General features: G+C 40.4%; 1 protein-coding gene across 5 annotated transcripts in view; it reads left to right on the top strand.

Annotated features, from left to right (window-relative positions):
- Positions 1-16,993, top strand: part of sash1a (SAM and SH3 domain containing 1a) — a 225,020-nt gene that overhangs the window by 200,741 nt on the left and 7,286 nt on the right. For all 5 annotated transcript variants that reach the window (XM_042504112.2, XM_042504114.2, XM_042504117.2 and 2 more), the window contains 8 exons: positions 541-615; positions 835-978; positions 2,985-3,117; positions 4,656-4,825; positions 5,365-5,574; positions 8,993-9,143; positions 11,226-11,354; positions 15,187-16,208. In XM_042504112.2, coding sequence (XP_042360046.2) covers positions 541-615; positions 835-978; positions 2,985-3,117; positions 4,656-4,825; positions 5,365-5,574; positions 8,993-9,143; positions 11,226-11,354; positions 15,187-16,208 — 2,034 coding nt within the window. The remainder of the gene's footprint in view (positions 1-540; positions 616-834; positions 979-2,984; positions 3,118-4,655; positions 4,826-5,364; positions 5,575-8,992; positions 9,144-11,225; positions 11,355-15,186; positions 16,209-16,993) is intronic.

The following is a 16,993-nucleotide window of genomic DNA, read 5'->3' as shown; positions in this document are numbered from 1 at the left end:
CTAAGCACCCTATATGTTGTGCATGTTTGCATACTAAGCCCCGTTTTGCATTTCTCATAATTAACCACAAGACGTTTTGCATCAAGCTGAAATGCAATGACTATACGTTAACTTGTAAAACTACAGTTTCATATTTTAACTCGGCCACATCAAGAAAGATTTCATTTTCTCCAATATTTTCTCCAGGGATTTAAGCTTTAAAGTAAATATGAGCAAGTTGTTGGAGCCGACTGCGTGCTCGCCACGGTCAGTATAACAGCTCATTAGCCTCGGACCGTGCAGTAACTCGCAATTTTAAAGAGGAGCTCGTATAACAGTTTGTGTTACATCATGTCTGTTGGCTGTCCACAGGTCCCATATGACATCATGCCCCCACATACATGCAAACCATATACCCATGTACATTAATCAAAGTGCTGCCTGTGTTGTGTCAAGCATGAATCATCGTGAGTTGACCCTCAGTGGGTGTGGATGGGGGAGATCCTGTAGCGTGACCTTCTGAATGTGACTCATTTGATTGTGTTTTGGCTTCCCCCGCAGAGAACGTGCAGCTTCGGAGGCTTTGACCTGTCCAATCGCTCGCTCCATGTGGTCAACACTGGCTCGGAGGCCAACGTAAGTGCTGGCAGCTTGTGAATTAGAGGAGGCCGCGAGGAGGACAAGCTGAAGTCTCCTGTCACGCTAAATCACCCATTCTGCTTTTGTTTTTGTTATCTCCCTGCCCTTTGTCTTCCTCCTGTCCACTGATTCATCCCCTTCTCGCTCTTCTCTCTGTCATCTCCTTTCTCCCTGCCCACCCTTTTCCGTTCTCCCTTTTCTGTCTTCTGATGGCAGAATAAAGAACAAGAGGCTATTTACAGAGAAGTGGTCAAATCCCCCACCACGTCTCGGATCTCACTCGGCAAGAAGGTCAAATCGGTCAAGGAGACGATGAGGAAACGCATGTCAAAGAAGTACAGCAGCTCCTTGTCTGAGCAGGTTAGACATAACACACACAAACGCACACATGGATGCAATTTTTGAACACTTTATTTGTAAGAACTTCAGATGGCATAAAAAATCTGTAGGTGTTCCATGTTTTTAGGGCACATGAGGTACGTAACCATAGCTGAACCTTAACTGTATTTAAAATGGGGCAACTAAAGCATTAACAAATCCACACATTATGCGTTTAATCCTGAAAACATTGAGCCAAGCGCAGCTGTAAAGAAAAGCTACCAATGTTCTGCAAACATTTAGAGGATGTTTTGCAGTGTAAGCCACATATTCTGTCCACAGGCTGTGAGTGGGTGGGAGTATTTGTGTTAGTTACAGAATAAACACAGAGCGCTAAAACACACTCACATTTGGATCTCTCCCTGGGCGCAGTGTGTAGGGTGGAGTGTGTGCTTCATGCTGAGCTCATGGAGTGATGCAAGTCTCCCCGAGGCGAGCTCTTAGGAAATGGAGACTTGAAGTGTGAGGGAGTATAATGGCTGTCTCATCTGCACTGGCCTAATTTTTCTGGGCATCCAGTGGCTCTGGCTCTGGCAGTGGCCTGTCCGGCCCTGCAGTTTGATGTTGCCCTGCAGAATGTGTCATTAAGGCACAGCTGAACATCTGTCCATCACGGTGGTCTCGACACGGTGACCCACATATCCTGGCATGAGTCATGGAGCCATTGGTTGGGGAAGAAATTGACAATGGCTCAAGCATGGCAATTTTATGGACCACAATGCCACCTAGTGGATAAATGAACTACATATAACACAGTACAGGTGATATTAATGTAGCCTGTTGATGTATGTTATTGCTTAATCCTTTGAAACTTGAGCAACATAAGAAGTGGCCCAAAAAATAGCTAGAAATTAGTTAAAAGTTACAAAAAGTTACCTGGAAATATACAAAAAAAGGGACATAAAAACAAAAACAATTAGGAAAATCTTAAGAGAGCTAAAAAAATAGAAATATACCTTTTTAAAAAAATGTAACATGTTAAATATAACAAATGTAATGTATATAGTTATTAATCTAGTTTTCTGGTTAGCAGCTGAAAAAAATCCATCCATCCATTCGTCTGGACTTCTTATGTTCCTTGCGCCTTGATTAGATGAGGTTAGACTGAATTAGTGGAAGGTCTTTTGGCTTAATTGGAAAATGGCGCTAGTTTCAGCTGAGCATTTTCAGGTGAGCTTGGCCGAGGTCGTCAAATACGAACGCTTTGGTTTCGTGGTTTAATCTGACTGTCAACCAAAACCGTTGGTTTTAGACAACCTGGAAATGAGACTCAATAGTCAACTATCTTTCTCTCTTGTTACATACAGCACCTTTAAAAATCACAACATTTATATTTCATTTTTTATTTTACAATTTTTATTCATTAATTTTTTTATTTACAAAGAGTTATCAACCCATAAACCTTTTTCAGTCCACTCCTGTCTCATCCCACACACCTCTTTGATGGGCAGCAAGTGACCAGTGGAATTATGAAGCAGTCGAAATGTACAGTACAAATTGGTAAATAAAATAGTCACATAGAGAACATTAGTAAAGGTAGTTCAAGTTCTGATACATAAAATAAGCAGAAATAATGAGAAACAAAAAAGTAGTCGCTGATGTCCAGGATATCAAGCCCGACTATTAAAGACCTGAGGAGGGAAGGACGAGTAGTCCTAGCCTGTGCAAGCACACACACACACATCTTTATGTACATTTAAATAAGGGGATCTTATACAGGGGCTGGCTGTATATGTGTGGCGGGCAGGCAGTAAGGCATGCAATCACAATCACATTTGTGGTAAAAACTCAGTTTTATATTTATATGCCTGTTTTTTCCCGTGAAAAAAGTACTGTCAACCCTGTTACTTCTTTCCCACACTCTCCACCCATGATCTTCACCTTTTCTTTGTTTACTCTGTTCCCTCCGTATCATTTCCTCTGTATCTTCTCCCCTATGTCCTTTCACTACTAATCTGTGTCTCTCTTTGTCTGTCTCTGTCTTTTAGTCCAGTCCAGATGGAGCTCCTGGCTCCCCTCAGTCCCCTCAGCCCGACACCGACTCTCTAGAGAAGCCCAAGCTGAAGGCAGGAGGCTCAGTGGAAAGTCTGCGTAGTTCACTCAGCGGACAGAGCTCAATGAGTAAGACAAAAATCAAGTACTTGATAAGACTGATACAGTATTTTTATATGGATTTAGGCAGTAAACAGTTGGTTTTATGTTTATTGACATCTATAATTAGAGAAGTTATGAGGAATGTTTTTGCTCTAACAAAACATCCCTTCAGCCTCTACTCCATCATTTCAGACCACTCTGTCTTGATATTATTTTACACCTTTTCATTCCACTTTATACTTTGACTCCATTACACTTCAGAGGCAAATATTGTACATTGTATTTCACAACATTTATCTGACAGCTTTAGTTACTTTACAAATTTAGATATTTTTGCATAAAAATCATGAGAAGAGTTTATAAAATATGTTTTTTTTTTGTTAAATTACATTACAAAACCGTTTATACAGTACAGCTGCAACAGTGAATCTGTTGATTCACAGAAAATTATTTTTTCTTCTTTTTAATTTAAGTTTTATTTTATTTTTTTGAATAATTTTGAGGATTTTTTTCTTCAATCATTTTTAGTTTTGGGGTGTCATTTTCTCTCTCTTTTTTGGAATATGTGTGTGTGATTTTTCTGTTTTGGGTACTTTTAATTTTAACACTTTTAGTACATTTTCCTGATAATACTTACTTACTTTTACTTAAGTAAATTTTTTTTACTTTTACTTTTACTGAAGAAGGATCTGAATACTTCTTTCACCACTGCCTTTAGTTAAAATTAAAGTGATAGCACAGTCATTTAGTTCTAGCATTTCAGTACATGATTATACATCTCATGTAAAAAACATTGTATTTAAGATAAAAGAAATACAAATGGTTGTAATTTAGTCTTTATCTTAGATTGAAGCCTGTTTTGAGTGATGTTTAACACTAGATGGTGCTGGTAACATTTGCTGCTTGCATGTTTATATTGCAGATGCACACAAATTACTTAACCTTCTGGCATCACATGTAAACCAGTCATGATTTTTGTGGAGTGACGGACTTGAAGAGCTCTCCTCTCCCTTGATCACACCCAGTCCCACCAGCTGCCTCACGTGTTGTGATCTCATACAGTTTTCAATCGACCTCTCAGGTCATCTTATCTAATTAAAACATGTAAATATTTCAGCCTGTCTTTGTGGATAAAATACCTTCCATCGTCTCGAGCTCAGGGTGAATTGAAGACTTGGCTGACTTTTCCTAGAACATGCACACAAAAATGCAGGCAAACGTACGGTAACGATTAGGTAGGGAGTGTTGCCTCTCAGATTTCTACACTTTAACATGTTTTCAGCAGGCTTCCCTCAGATACAGAGAGAAACATGCAGGAAATACTTCTCAGAGGATGTGAAATAGGTGTGTTTTGGACTTTAAATTAAAGTTTTCCAATCACTGCAGACACAAGATGTAGCATAAATAAAAGTGTTGACAAATTAAACCAGTGCAGTCTTTAAATAGTTCACCCACGACTTCAAATCTAGTCTTGTAAAGCTACTATACATGCATGTTATTGTTCAGTGACGTAGCAGTCAGCTATGCAACGGCTCAATTAAATATCCTGGTGTGTTTGTGTCCAGGTGGTCAGACAGTGAGCACAACTGACTCGTCAGCCAGTAACAGAGAAAGCGTGAAGTCAGAGGATGGTGATGATGAAGAGCCACCTTACAGAGGGCCGTTCTGTGGCCGCGCCCGAGTCCACACAGACTTCACCCCGAGCCCCTACGACACTGACTCCCTCAAACTGAAGGTAAAACACACTTTGGGACATGAACATGATAGTGCACAGGGTATGGATGTCACTCTGGTACACTATTTTACTTTTTCCAAGCTAGACTTGATATATTTTTAAAAACCTACAGTGTCAAACTGGGCTCAACGATTTGGAGAAAATATCAAAAAGCGATTACTTTGACTGAAATTTCAATTGCAATATGATTCATGGCATCGGAAGGAATGATCATTTTTGCATCTTTTTTTTTCATTTTCTTTGAAAAATATATCAAGAAGGTCATGGTGTGATCTTTACCAAGCAAAGATCTTTTTTCTTGTGTCTGTTAAGTGTGATGTGTAGCTCTGGGCATCTCTGCAACACCACAATACTTAATTCAGAATGTTTTTTTGACACATAGTTTGACTTTGCCAAATAATGTGCCTTCTTGGATTTGGATACCAGTCTATATTGTGATTGTGATATGTTGTGATTTCAATAAAATTCCAACAAATTGTTCAGCCCCAGTGTCTAAGTAAGGTCGTTTTTCCTGAATTCTTGTCACTGTGATTTTCCAGCGTGGTGATGTGATTGACATCATCAGTAAACCACCCATGGGAACGTGGATGGGGCTGCTGAACAACAAAGTGGGCACCTTCAAGTTCATCTATGTGGACGTGCTAAATGAAGAAGAGGAGAAGCCGAAGAGGCCAGTGAGGAGAAGGAGGAAGGGCCGACCGCCAAAACCCACATCAGTGGAGGACCTGCTGGAGCGCATCAACCTCAAGGTACCATTGCCATGAACTGAATTTGCTCATATGTGATTCTTTTCTTTTTCAACAGTGTGAATGCCACAAATCACAAATCTCAATTTTTTTTATCCTGATTTGGGCTGCTTTTGCATTTAGTCCTAAATCGGATACAGGTCTGATTTTTTTCTATGTCTCAGTCTGAAAAGTTAAATCAGAATTAATGCAACTTTTACATCACACTAGATTGTCATTGGTCACAAATTTGTTCTGGTCGGCAGTCACCGGGCGAACAATATGGAAGACAGCTGTGATGAAGGGAGTTAGTGAAGTTTTAGACCTCAAAAGAGGGTTTGTATCGTAACTTTTCTGTTGTGATATCAAAAGAAATGGCCAAACATAGGACTGCACAATTAATCGAGCCTGAATGTTGCGACTGTAGACCCGCAAAATGAAAGTCATTCATTCATCAACCACCGTCATGTATTGTTTGGAAGAATTTTGGATTTAAGAGAGAACAATTCATATGCAAAGAGTGCATGAGATGCTTGCATCAAAGCAATGACTTGTTCAACCACTTAAACCTCGAACTGCAGTGTGATTAATGCATGAAGGCCAAGAGGAGAGACATTGCTCACTTTACCTCACCTTGTTCTTGTCCAGCGCCAACTCAGACATCCATGACAGCAACACTGCAGCCAAAAAAAATGGATCTGAACATAAATCTAAATTGAGCACCAAGGCCTTGCAGTGTGAATGTAGCCAGTGTTTTCAGTGGCAGTTGAGTTTAGTAGATTCACCTACTCTGATTTTGGAAATTGTCCAACGTGAGAAATCCCACCCATCTGGCACCTGAATAGGAGAAAACAAATCTTAAGAAGTAAAAGAAAACATTGTTTTAGCCAAATCTTCAAAACACGTTCGCAGACAAGCAGAGATAAATATAGTGTCTGCAATTACAGGCTGCACAGCTTAGGACGTTTGATCCGACACTGATGCATAAACATTAACACCCACATTCTCACGACCACGCCCCAACAAACAACTCTCATCTTTCATCAAAACCTACACAGAGCTGTGAGCTTGATTTCATCTCCACCCACTCGGGCAGCCAGCAGGCCTCACTTCCCCAAATAGAGAGAAAGACGTTGTGGGCTCAGTGTTTTATCTCCAGCCAGCCTAATGTCCAAGTCACAGATTAAAGATCCAGAGTGCATCGTTAATGTCTCAGCGCAGGCTTTCCAAGCTGTGAGTCTGAGTGTTAGAAATGCATCAGGGCGCTCGTGTCCTCTCAGTCGCCACCAGAGTCTCGGAGTGGGTTAGTTAGACGAAACACTTATACACCATTTTAGAGTTCCCAGTCTACAGCCAATATACTAAGTATCGTTTGGGCTGCTGATGAAAAAGTAGAAATAAATTCCACTTCCACTGTTTTCTCATCCAAGATTAATGATCTTTTCAAGCACCATTTGCATTCAATTTTTCAACTTGTGTCGAAATAATGGTCTATACTTTTTCTGTAGTTGAGCTGATAAGAAAAAGGTTTAAAAAATGGATTGCATGGCTGTGATACACTTGCCCAAACATATATTCAAGATAAAACTAAATGGCTTTTCTGACCTCACAAACAAGACCAATCACAGATTTGACAGCAAATACATTAAAGATGAAATAAAGCAGATATAAACTAAAGCCTTTATCTTGTTTGTCTAAGGTGTCAATGCTAAAATCAAGTAATTTTCTTTACTGGTTTTAAGGTCAGATAATATTTTACAGTGGCTTGATTTTAATGCCACCTTTTTGGCCTTTTTTTGTTTTGTTTTTGTGTTTGATCATATCACTTCCTCAATTCGTGTTACTTTGAATTTGTAAAGAAAACATTTTTTCTTGCATGCCGTCACGGTTGGAGTCACAGGGGACCGCCTTTAACAACAGCAAAACTTTATCAAGATACATGACGCTGGGGTTTTATGGCAGGAGTTTTCTGAGGGTTTGTAAACAAGGTTTTGATATAGTTTCTGTTCTCAAACATGGATCCATTTGACTTCCAAGTTTTTAAGAATTTTTGGACACGTTTTAAATTCTTCAATGAGAAGGCATACGAGAAAAAGTTTTCTTCACAACTTCGACGTAACACAGAGTCAGTAAATAATATACAAATGATCATTTAGAGGATTAGTTCTACCTTTAAGAGCACCTCACTTACTTGTAACCAAGTAGGAATTTCCATTTCTCATGTTTTTGTCTTTTTCCTGTTCACAGTAACTGATTGAGCTTCATTGACTGTATAAATACTTTATGGGTCATGACTGAGCTCTCGTAGATTAAAGGAGTGAGAATATTGTTATGTACTTTTTGGTAATGCTTAGCAACATTTGGTTAAACTGGCAAGTCAGCATTTAAAACACACATCAGCAGTGACTGTGTGTAACCATAAAGTGTAAAAATCTCCACACCCCTGTAACTTTTGGGCCGGATGAGTTTTCTACCAAAAAAATCTTTGGATTTGGAACATGTTTAAATTTTCGACAAACTAAAAAAGACAAAGGATGCTGTGAGTGAGAGGAGCCGGCTGCCTGTGTTTGTGTTAGTTGGTGGTCCTTTGTTTAGTCCCGCATCATCCAGCAGAAATAGAACAGTCACACACAGTTTTTTCAGTGTGGACTCCACCATTGTAATTGATGGTCTCGCTGGTGACACACAGTCTATGAGTTCGTCCAACAAAGTGTGTGGGTCACACAAACACGGAGCCCAGTAATATTTAAAGTGGAAGCAGCGTGTTGAGTGATAGTGTCAGCTGACAGTGCACTCACACAGGGCGTTACTAGTTTTTTTGTTTTAGTGTTTTTTTCTTTGTCTGCACCCTCTCAGATATCACGGTGGTTTGGGTGAATAGCTTTTGAGCTTGTTTGTGTTATTGTGTAAAACGTTGTCTTGTGTGGTTGAGGAGTACTTTGATGTAATCGTCTCCACCTTCAGTTCTTCTTGTTACCGCATTACGTTGGCGGGTTTCCCTCTCGGGCCCGGCTAGAACAGCTTGGTATAGTGGCCTCACACTCTACACTTATACTTTTTTTAGTACAGCTAATGTTGCTACAATTCACTTTTATTATATGGCTGTCAACAGAGTTTGTGCCATATTAATGTGTGTCGACAGCTGAGGCAGCCATAACTGAAATAGTCACGACTTAAAGTGGTTACATGTCATCTAAAAATCCAAATCGCAGTTTAGATTTGGCTCACCATCGATAAAAATACACAGTTTGGATGGGACATTATGAGCAGATACCCTGCCCTTTTTTTCTCCTCACCCTACTTCTTTGTTTTGGTCTCATGACTCAGACCCAAAGTGTATTTTTCTTGAGTCCGGTGTATATTTTCTTTGGTCTTATGACACAGTCATTCTTAGCTACTCAAAAGAAACTTAAAACTCAGACGCGACGTTTCTGTCATGCAGGAGCACATGCCCACTTTCCTGTTCAACGGCTATGAGGACCTGGACACATTCAAGTTGCTGGAAGAGGAGGACCTGGATGAGCTGAACATCAGAGACCCTCAGCACAGAGCCGTGCTGCTCACCGCTGTAGAGCTGCTGCAGGAGTACGACAGTAAGTAGGAAAACCACATACCCGTTTTGTATAAATGCGTGGGAACATACTTAACTGATGACTCTCACTCACTCAGCTCTCTGGCTATATAAAAAGGATGTATCATGTCTGTATTTTGATGAGGGTGAAAGACCTGACAGATTGTAGTGTTTACTGGGAATTCTCCAAAAATCTACTCCCTTTCCCTGGAAAAAACATTTGCAGGATCCCACAAATGTGTCTGTGTGCCTGTGTATTAGCTTACTGAAGGCCGTCATATGTACTTAAACAAGTTGCCAACTCCAAGCATGCAGCATACTTGGAGTTGGCAATTTGCACATGATTGGTGTTGTCATTCCTAAGTACTAAAGTACAACCTTAAAATGACATTATTACTGTGTGGCAGTGATACTCAGCTTATGGCCTGGGATAAGGTGTCTGGCAGACTATTTTCTAACTCACATTGAAAATGAATTTATTCACACTGGAATTTTTTTATGTAAATAAGTGCCAGAGTGCATTTGAAAAGTATTAAAATAGAGCTTGTTAGGAGCTTCCACCTGACCCCCCACAGAGGCTGTTTATATATTGATTATTAATGTTTGTTTATTAAGTGACCCCTTTTCTCCTGGCATTTTGTAAAAGTGGTCCCCGGGCAAAGGAAGTTGAGTATCCCTGCTGTTTGGAAATACACTAATTGGTTCTACTTTAAATAACTAACAATAATAACAATAGTAAAAGCAGCATGCAGTTCAGCTGTGTGGCAAATATTTTGAACTCAATTAAATTTCATATCAAATACAACCTAATTTATGTTGACAATTGTCAGGGAATATTGAGTACATTTACATGCACACCAACATTCCACTATTATTCCAAATGTGACAATATTCCAAATTGATGTATGCCATGTAAACAGTATATTTCATCTAAAGAATATGAATTAGGCCTTTTTTTTGGTGTAGCATTTTTCCATTAAAACATGGGAGATGCAGGTCAGGCTTTAGGACCATTCGTTGGACATGTATACAGGCTGGGTCCCCGTGGTTTAACAAGTCCGCCTGCGGTAGGAAACTTAAAAGAAAAAAAACAATTTTGATTCAAAGACACTAAAAGACAAGTGGAAATAAGTGACTCCAGCCGTTCCAGTTTACTATTTTCTGACGTGATAAATGACAAATGTTAAGGCGCGCTAACCAGAGTACACACGGCTGCTTGTAAAGGGGAATATTAGAGTCAATTTATTTTCATTGGCCATATAAATAGCTTGGTAAGAATTAGGGCTCCCCCCTGAAAGTCGGAAACTAAAATTATCAGTTGGAGACCCTCAGTCGACTGAGATCGGGCAGTTTTTTTTCTGTGCAGTTTACTTCTGGGGAAATTTTGGTCTCAAGATATCGTGGCTGTGTGAGTGCTCTCACACTACTCTTTGCAGCCGCGTACATGCAGGCAGCAGCACGGAGGGAGAGAGAGATCCCACTGTACCGTGAAGAAGGTGTGAATTTACAGCTCACAGGAAGTTAATATGATAGTCTCTGTTGTTGCACATTTGCACCGTTTACCATATTAACTAAAAGTTGCTGTTGCACAAAATATCCCGCTGAGCCCTGTTCAAGCTTCAAAACTTAATATGGAAAACAAAACGAGGCATTGAATGTTTGTATATAACAGCCAAATCCCATAATTCTGAGTCAGGTACAGCCCTAGTAGGAATGTTGTCTTCTTTCAGAATAAGGGCAAAATCAAGAATGTTTTGTGCCTTTAATGTAGTCATTTTTATATTTGTAAGAAGTGGTCATTTTATATGGGGTTCCCAGTGACTGTGAGCTGGTGATACCAGAAAGGGGATTCTGGGCGATGGAGTTTTAGGGCTTTATGTAGTCTTCCTGCTGGTTGACTGTGAGCTTGTCCTGAGCATGTGTTGTTGCTGTTGTAAGTGAGAGTAGAGAGTTGACTCGACTCGACTCTTCGTCTTCGTCTCATCATTTCCTGCACTCCCATTATCTCTGCCTAAAGAAGGCATAAGATGCCCCAGAATAATTTCAAAATGGTGAAAAAGTATTCAACCCTAATTTTGATGATGCTGCTCTTTTGTATTTTCAGGCAGCAGTGATCCAGAGCGCAGCGGCCTGTCGGGTTCCCAGGAGAAGCTGCTGTCCGAGGGCCGAGGCCTGGTGGGAGACTCCCCGCGAGACTCCGGGTGCTACGAGAGCAATGAGAACCTGGAAAATGGTAATGACAGCTTTGCATAGCCTACAGACCACCTAGCCTCGGTCTAGCCTCGGTCTAGCCTCGGTCTAGCCTCGGTCTAGCCTAGCTCCGCTGTAGTGCCACAGCGACTCCTTCACCTTTTTTCCTCTGTGGGCCTTCACCTCTGCTCCATCTCTTGCCATGCTTCTGCAACACCTCGTCCATCTCACACCTCTGGACCAGAACCTGCCAATCAAACAGCTCCTTTTGCAGCCCCTAAACCTTTTCCCCTCTAGTATGGGTGTTCCCCTTATCACCCCATAACTCTATAAACTTTAACTATCCTTTCACGCCACTTTCTTTCTTCACCACTCTTTCCATCTTATAGGCATTCAGTGTCAGCAGTGCCAAAGTCCAGTTGTAACTGAGAGGGAGCCAGGTCCAAGACCACTAAGCCTAGACCACCCCATTATGCTGGGAGCACAGAGGGAGAGATCCTCCCCGATGCACAGAACTGTTTTGATGAGAACAATCTCACTGCCCAGTCATGGATTCAGATTTCCCGCTCTTCCGGATGCGAGGCTGGTAAACGGATACCAGGAGGATGATTATGGGCTCAGAGAATATTTCTGTTAAGTGTTTTTAATTTAGAAAAAGAGCTTGCGGAGTAGCATGTCGATAACTGCTTGTTTTTTATTTTGCGGTGCGATTCTACAGGCTGATAAGGATTTTAAGAAATGTGCTCATCAGGTTAACAGATCACAGCTGCCATTTAAATCTCTTCATACCATTTTAATGTGTCACTTTCTTGTGTTTATAGTGACTATATTGCACAAACAACCGTACAGTATGTGCCTAAAAAAAAGATGTGGATGAAAATATTTTTAATAGTAGTGCATAGATTGTAAGAGAGTTCTGATTATAGAAGTTTATTTAGGTCTTATTTGTGACATTTCTTGTTTTGTTTACTTTTGAAACTGCTCTATCCTCCTGCAGATATGATTTCTTTCTTCCACTCAGAACATGCTTTTTTAACCATAACTCATAAATCACTGCTCTGTCAAACCTTGTCTTTTTCTCTATCTGTCGGGTTCCAGTCTTAACTACTGGGTTTCCCTTTTATGTGTCTGTGTCATTCACGTTTCAGCAGTACAGCGTGCAATCTGCCACAGTAGAGATTTAAGTTGTGGAATAAAAGCCACTTCTTTCAAAAAAGGACTCTGGTGCTGCTTGCTTAATTTTTATGTTTTTTCTGTCTGTTTCTTTCTTTCCATGCCACTTAACGCTGTTCACAATCCAGCTGCATAACATTAAGTAAACATTTTGCATTTTTTCTCGCAGTTTCAGGGCTCCATGGTGCTCCCTGTACAAACATCTAAAATCATTTTTTATATATATTGATGTATATTAAAGCTGTAGTTGGTAACTTGGTATCATCCACACAATAGTACATGAAACAGATAGTCTGTGAAAAGATAATGTTTCTCCTCCTTCACATCCTGCTTCTAAATGCATTTGCTAGAATCCACTGCATCTGAATAAAAACAACCAGTCAGAGCCAAGAAGTCTTTACTGCAGCTGTCAGTCACATCTCGTGAACTGCAGTTAAACTGTCAAGAAGACTCTGTTACTGCATTACCTGTTTCTTACCTCAAGTATTTTCAGAGAGATATTTTAGTGTACCGTTCAGCCGTAAAATGAGAAAGTTTGCTTGAGCCAGTAGGTGGTGCTTGGTTTAGACTGTTTGCAACATCGCAGCCTGATGACAAACTTTTTCATTTTACAGCAGTAAAGCAAACGCCAAGCACCATCCACCAGTCGGGTTACAAACTTTCTCATTTTACACCTAAACAGTATACTAAAATATGTTTCTGAAAATATGAAGGCCAGAAATTGACAATGCAGTGACAGAATTTTGATTTATATTTTATCAGTGCTGCCTAGTTTGAAAGTTTCACTGCAGTTAATGAAGTGATTGTCATCAGTGTCAGCTGCATAAGAGACTCCTCGGCTCTGATTGGTTGTGCTGTGGACTCCTGCAAATGCCATTAGAAGCACTACGAGGAGGCAGAGTAGGATTTTTTTCTGTATGTCTCATCTACCACTCTGTGGATATAGTGGAAGTTTAGGCAAATATGACAAAAAACTTATTTTTGTGAAAGTTACCAACTGTAGCTTTAGTGAATGTTTCTGAATATTTATAAGTCGAGAGATTTGGCCAAGAATGATTATTTTAATTTAAATAATAGAAGGTAATTTAGAAACATAATGCAGACTATGCCTGTCAAACTTTCTGCTTTTGGGGGAAAAAGACACTGTAGAGCCCTGAGTATGCTTTTTTTTAATCAAAAGACCTTCTTTTAACATCAGTTTCCTTTTAACTGGAACTAGTAATTCTTCCTCACATCTTTAAATGACTTCAGAATCTATCAGCCTTGACTCATCCTTTTCATATGCATACTTTATATGGTGCCCAGTTACTTAAAGGAGGATAATGATATTCATTTAATTATCCTTACAATGCTAAAGCTATGTTACATATAAATATAAATAATGACTCACGGGTTTAGGTTTATTTGAAAACAATATGTTTTGTATCTTGAATCAGTCTTAATATTAGTCATATTTATATTATGAACGATGGATTTATTTAATCAATATTTAGATATGCTGTCTAATCATTGCTCCTATTTTCTTTTAGTATATAAAACACATCACAAGAGACAGAAGTTTAATGTATAATTCGCAACTAAATTTTCACTTTTGTTTGTAAGTAGTCAAACATTGTCAGCTCATATTGCATCTTCATCATCATTCTGTTCTGATTTCATGTCAGAAAATCAACACAGTAATTAAAGTAAATATAGTGTCTCTTGGAGCCGTCAAGTAACTTAGTTTACTATAACTCATTTTACTTAATTGGCCATAGCAAACACCAAAAGGATGAACTTTTTTGACATTTCTGGGAACCGTTGAGATATTTTATGACCTCCCATCTATTGAACTTCTTTCTGTCATCCTGCCATTTAAACTCTGGCAAGCCACGCTATGTGGCGCCTATCCATTTCATCCATCCATTTTGCTCTGTAAGCCAGAGGATAGATGGTAAGTTGCTTCAGTCTTGTTGTTCCAAAGTTTCTGAACCCTCCTGTCCAGATATCTTTATTTGGGTTTGCTCAACAACAAATCAGCCAGTCTGGTCATGAGTTAGAAAGCTTATCTTATCCCAGTGGCACTCCACCCCTTCTTTATAAACATGTCTCTGCTTTTTTTTGACTGTGGTTTACAGATAAGCCTGAAACAATAAGGATGTAACACCTTTTTTCTCAAATTCCTTGGCTCTGGCAAACTTGTCAGAAACAATTAGCATTTTCCATTGCTACAAACATACATGATTCGACATAAATAAACGAAAGTAGCAGGGCAGCCAAAGCAGCACATATGGTAATGCTGAGTAATATGCAGTTTGGAGCTGAATTTTGTATTAAAGGAACAGTGTGTAAGATTTAGGGGTATTAGTGACATGTAGAGGTGTGGATTGCTGATTATAACCAGCTGAGATTTCTCCCAGTCAAAACTGTGTTCGTTGTTAAGAAGTTTTAACCAGGAGTCAATTTATCACCAGAGTTCTCTTACTCTCCAAAATAAATCGATTTAAACATTTAAAAACCCCACATAAAGCATTATGTTACAAATCAGTTTCTCCAGTGCTGTTAGGCTTGTTTAAGACAGGGCATTAGCCGAGCACCTATTAATGTGAACTCAACTGTTTGCTTTGATAACTTAAGATCCAGACATTCAAATCACTGCGTTGCACCTGGGTGAAAGTGTCTACATGTCGTTACTAAAAGAGGATACATTGTTTATTTTGCAGGTAAGAGCAGGAAGGCTTCCCGCTCCAGTCGTTCTTCAGCGGGCCTCCAGTCTCCGGATTACCCCACTCTGCCCATGACTCTTTCAACAGAGGCTCTGCAACAGAACAACAAGAACCAGCGCACAAAGTTCCCCAAAAGCTTCTTCATCAAACCCTCGCTGAAGGGTTTCAACCTGCTGGGGCTGCGCAAAGCCCAGAGACGGTCCCCGATCCCAGCCAGCCGTAGCTGTGAGGATCTGGATGGACCTCCACAGCCCACGGGACCCTGGAAGCGCTCCCACTCTCTGGGGGATCTGCACTGGGAGCAGAACATGGAGCAGAAGGATCTGGGTGTGGAGCTTAAACTCACCAAGGAAGCACCCAAATCAGGCAACAGTAGCCCCGCCAAGGTCTGTAGAGATGACGGCTCAACGCAGAATGGGACTCCAACAGTGAGCCCAAAAGGAAGGGCCGACAGACCACCTGTGCCCTCTCAGCTGCCTCTCCGCCCCACTTGTCCCACGCCGCAGTCCCCTGACCCTCCAGAGCTCCTCTCCAGTCCAACTCCAAGTCCCCCTGATTCCAGCGGGGAGAGGGTCATCCGGACTCACCCCAAAAAGCCTCCAGTCCCTCCTCCTGTTCCTGCCAAGAAGTCAAAGGAAAGACTAGCCAACGGCCTGCGTCACCCTCCTCTCTCCCTGCCTTCCTCACCGTCACCCACTCCCTCCCCTACCCACTCCCTCACCCGTTCTCACCCCAGTAGCCCCGTAATCCGCAGCCCCAGCTTTGGCGCCCCAGCTCTGCCTGCCAAGACCCCGAGCACTCCTGCCAGCCCCTGTGCCACCTCATCCGCCTCATCCTTGGGCGAGGAGTCAGGCACTCCACCAGCAGTTCAGCCCCCGTGGTTTTCAGATCTGGGGGGAAAGGTAGCTGTTGCAAGGAAGGTTTCTCATGCAAAGATGAGTCCCGACCTGTTTACCCTCCTGGAACAACGGCTGGAGGCTGAGGGCATCGATCTGACGGAGGAGCCCTACTCTGATAAGGTAAGCAATGTATCACTAATGTAAACATGAAAAATCACCTCACAATTTAGATCACAAATATATTTAACATGAAATTTGAATGTGTTGCTCATTGATAAGTCAACAGATGCACCATTTGTATTCAGTAGATAAAACCATAACCCTTTAAAACCTGAGCGAATTGGCTGGATTTATTTCAGAAACATGGAAAGAAGGCAATGAGTGACAAAGAAATGGCCCAAAAATGAGCAAGAAATTAGTAAAAAGTTACCTAAAAATAAGCAAAAAAATAATAATTATCAAAGAAAGGAAAAATGACCTAAAGACAGTTCTACAAATAAAACATAAATGTGTATTTTTTCATATGTATTTTTATATATCATATGGTTTTCTGGACATTTTTCTGTACTTTATTTTATAACATATAAGAATCCCTCACAACTAGTTCTTAGGTCATTTTCCTTTCCCCTTTTGCAATTTTTATTATATTTTAAATTCTTAGTTTTATTTATTTGTTTATTTAGTTGCAATTTGCAGGACATTTCTTGCCAGGTTGCTCATTGCCTTTCCTCCCCAAGTTTTCAAAACAAATTAAACCAATTTTCTCAGGTTCCAGAGGTTTAAATACATGTGAAAGGTGTCTGAACACAGCACAAGAAAACCAATCCTGATGTTAAAGGGTTAAACACTAAATTTTTACATTAAATACAAAAACTCTCAGTAATTCATCATTCTGACCTTTTTGTATACATGATTTAGGTTTTTGCGCTGATAGATAATTGAAATAAACATACGCACACTGAGGA

Source organism: Plectropomus leopardus, chromosome 16, assembly GCF_026936395.1.
Source record: "Plectropomus leopardus strain MGB_pleo_1.0 chromosome 16, ASM2693639v1, whole genome shotgun sequence".
In the NCBI taxonomy this organism is placed as follows: Eukaryota; Metazoa; Chordata; class Actinopteri; order Perciformes; family Serranidae; genus Plectropomus; species Plectropomus leopardus.
The sequence above is the reverse complement of the archived record's forward strand: the minus strand, read 5'-3'. Positions and strand labels throughout refer to the sequence as shown.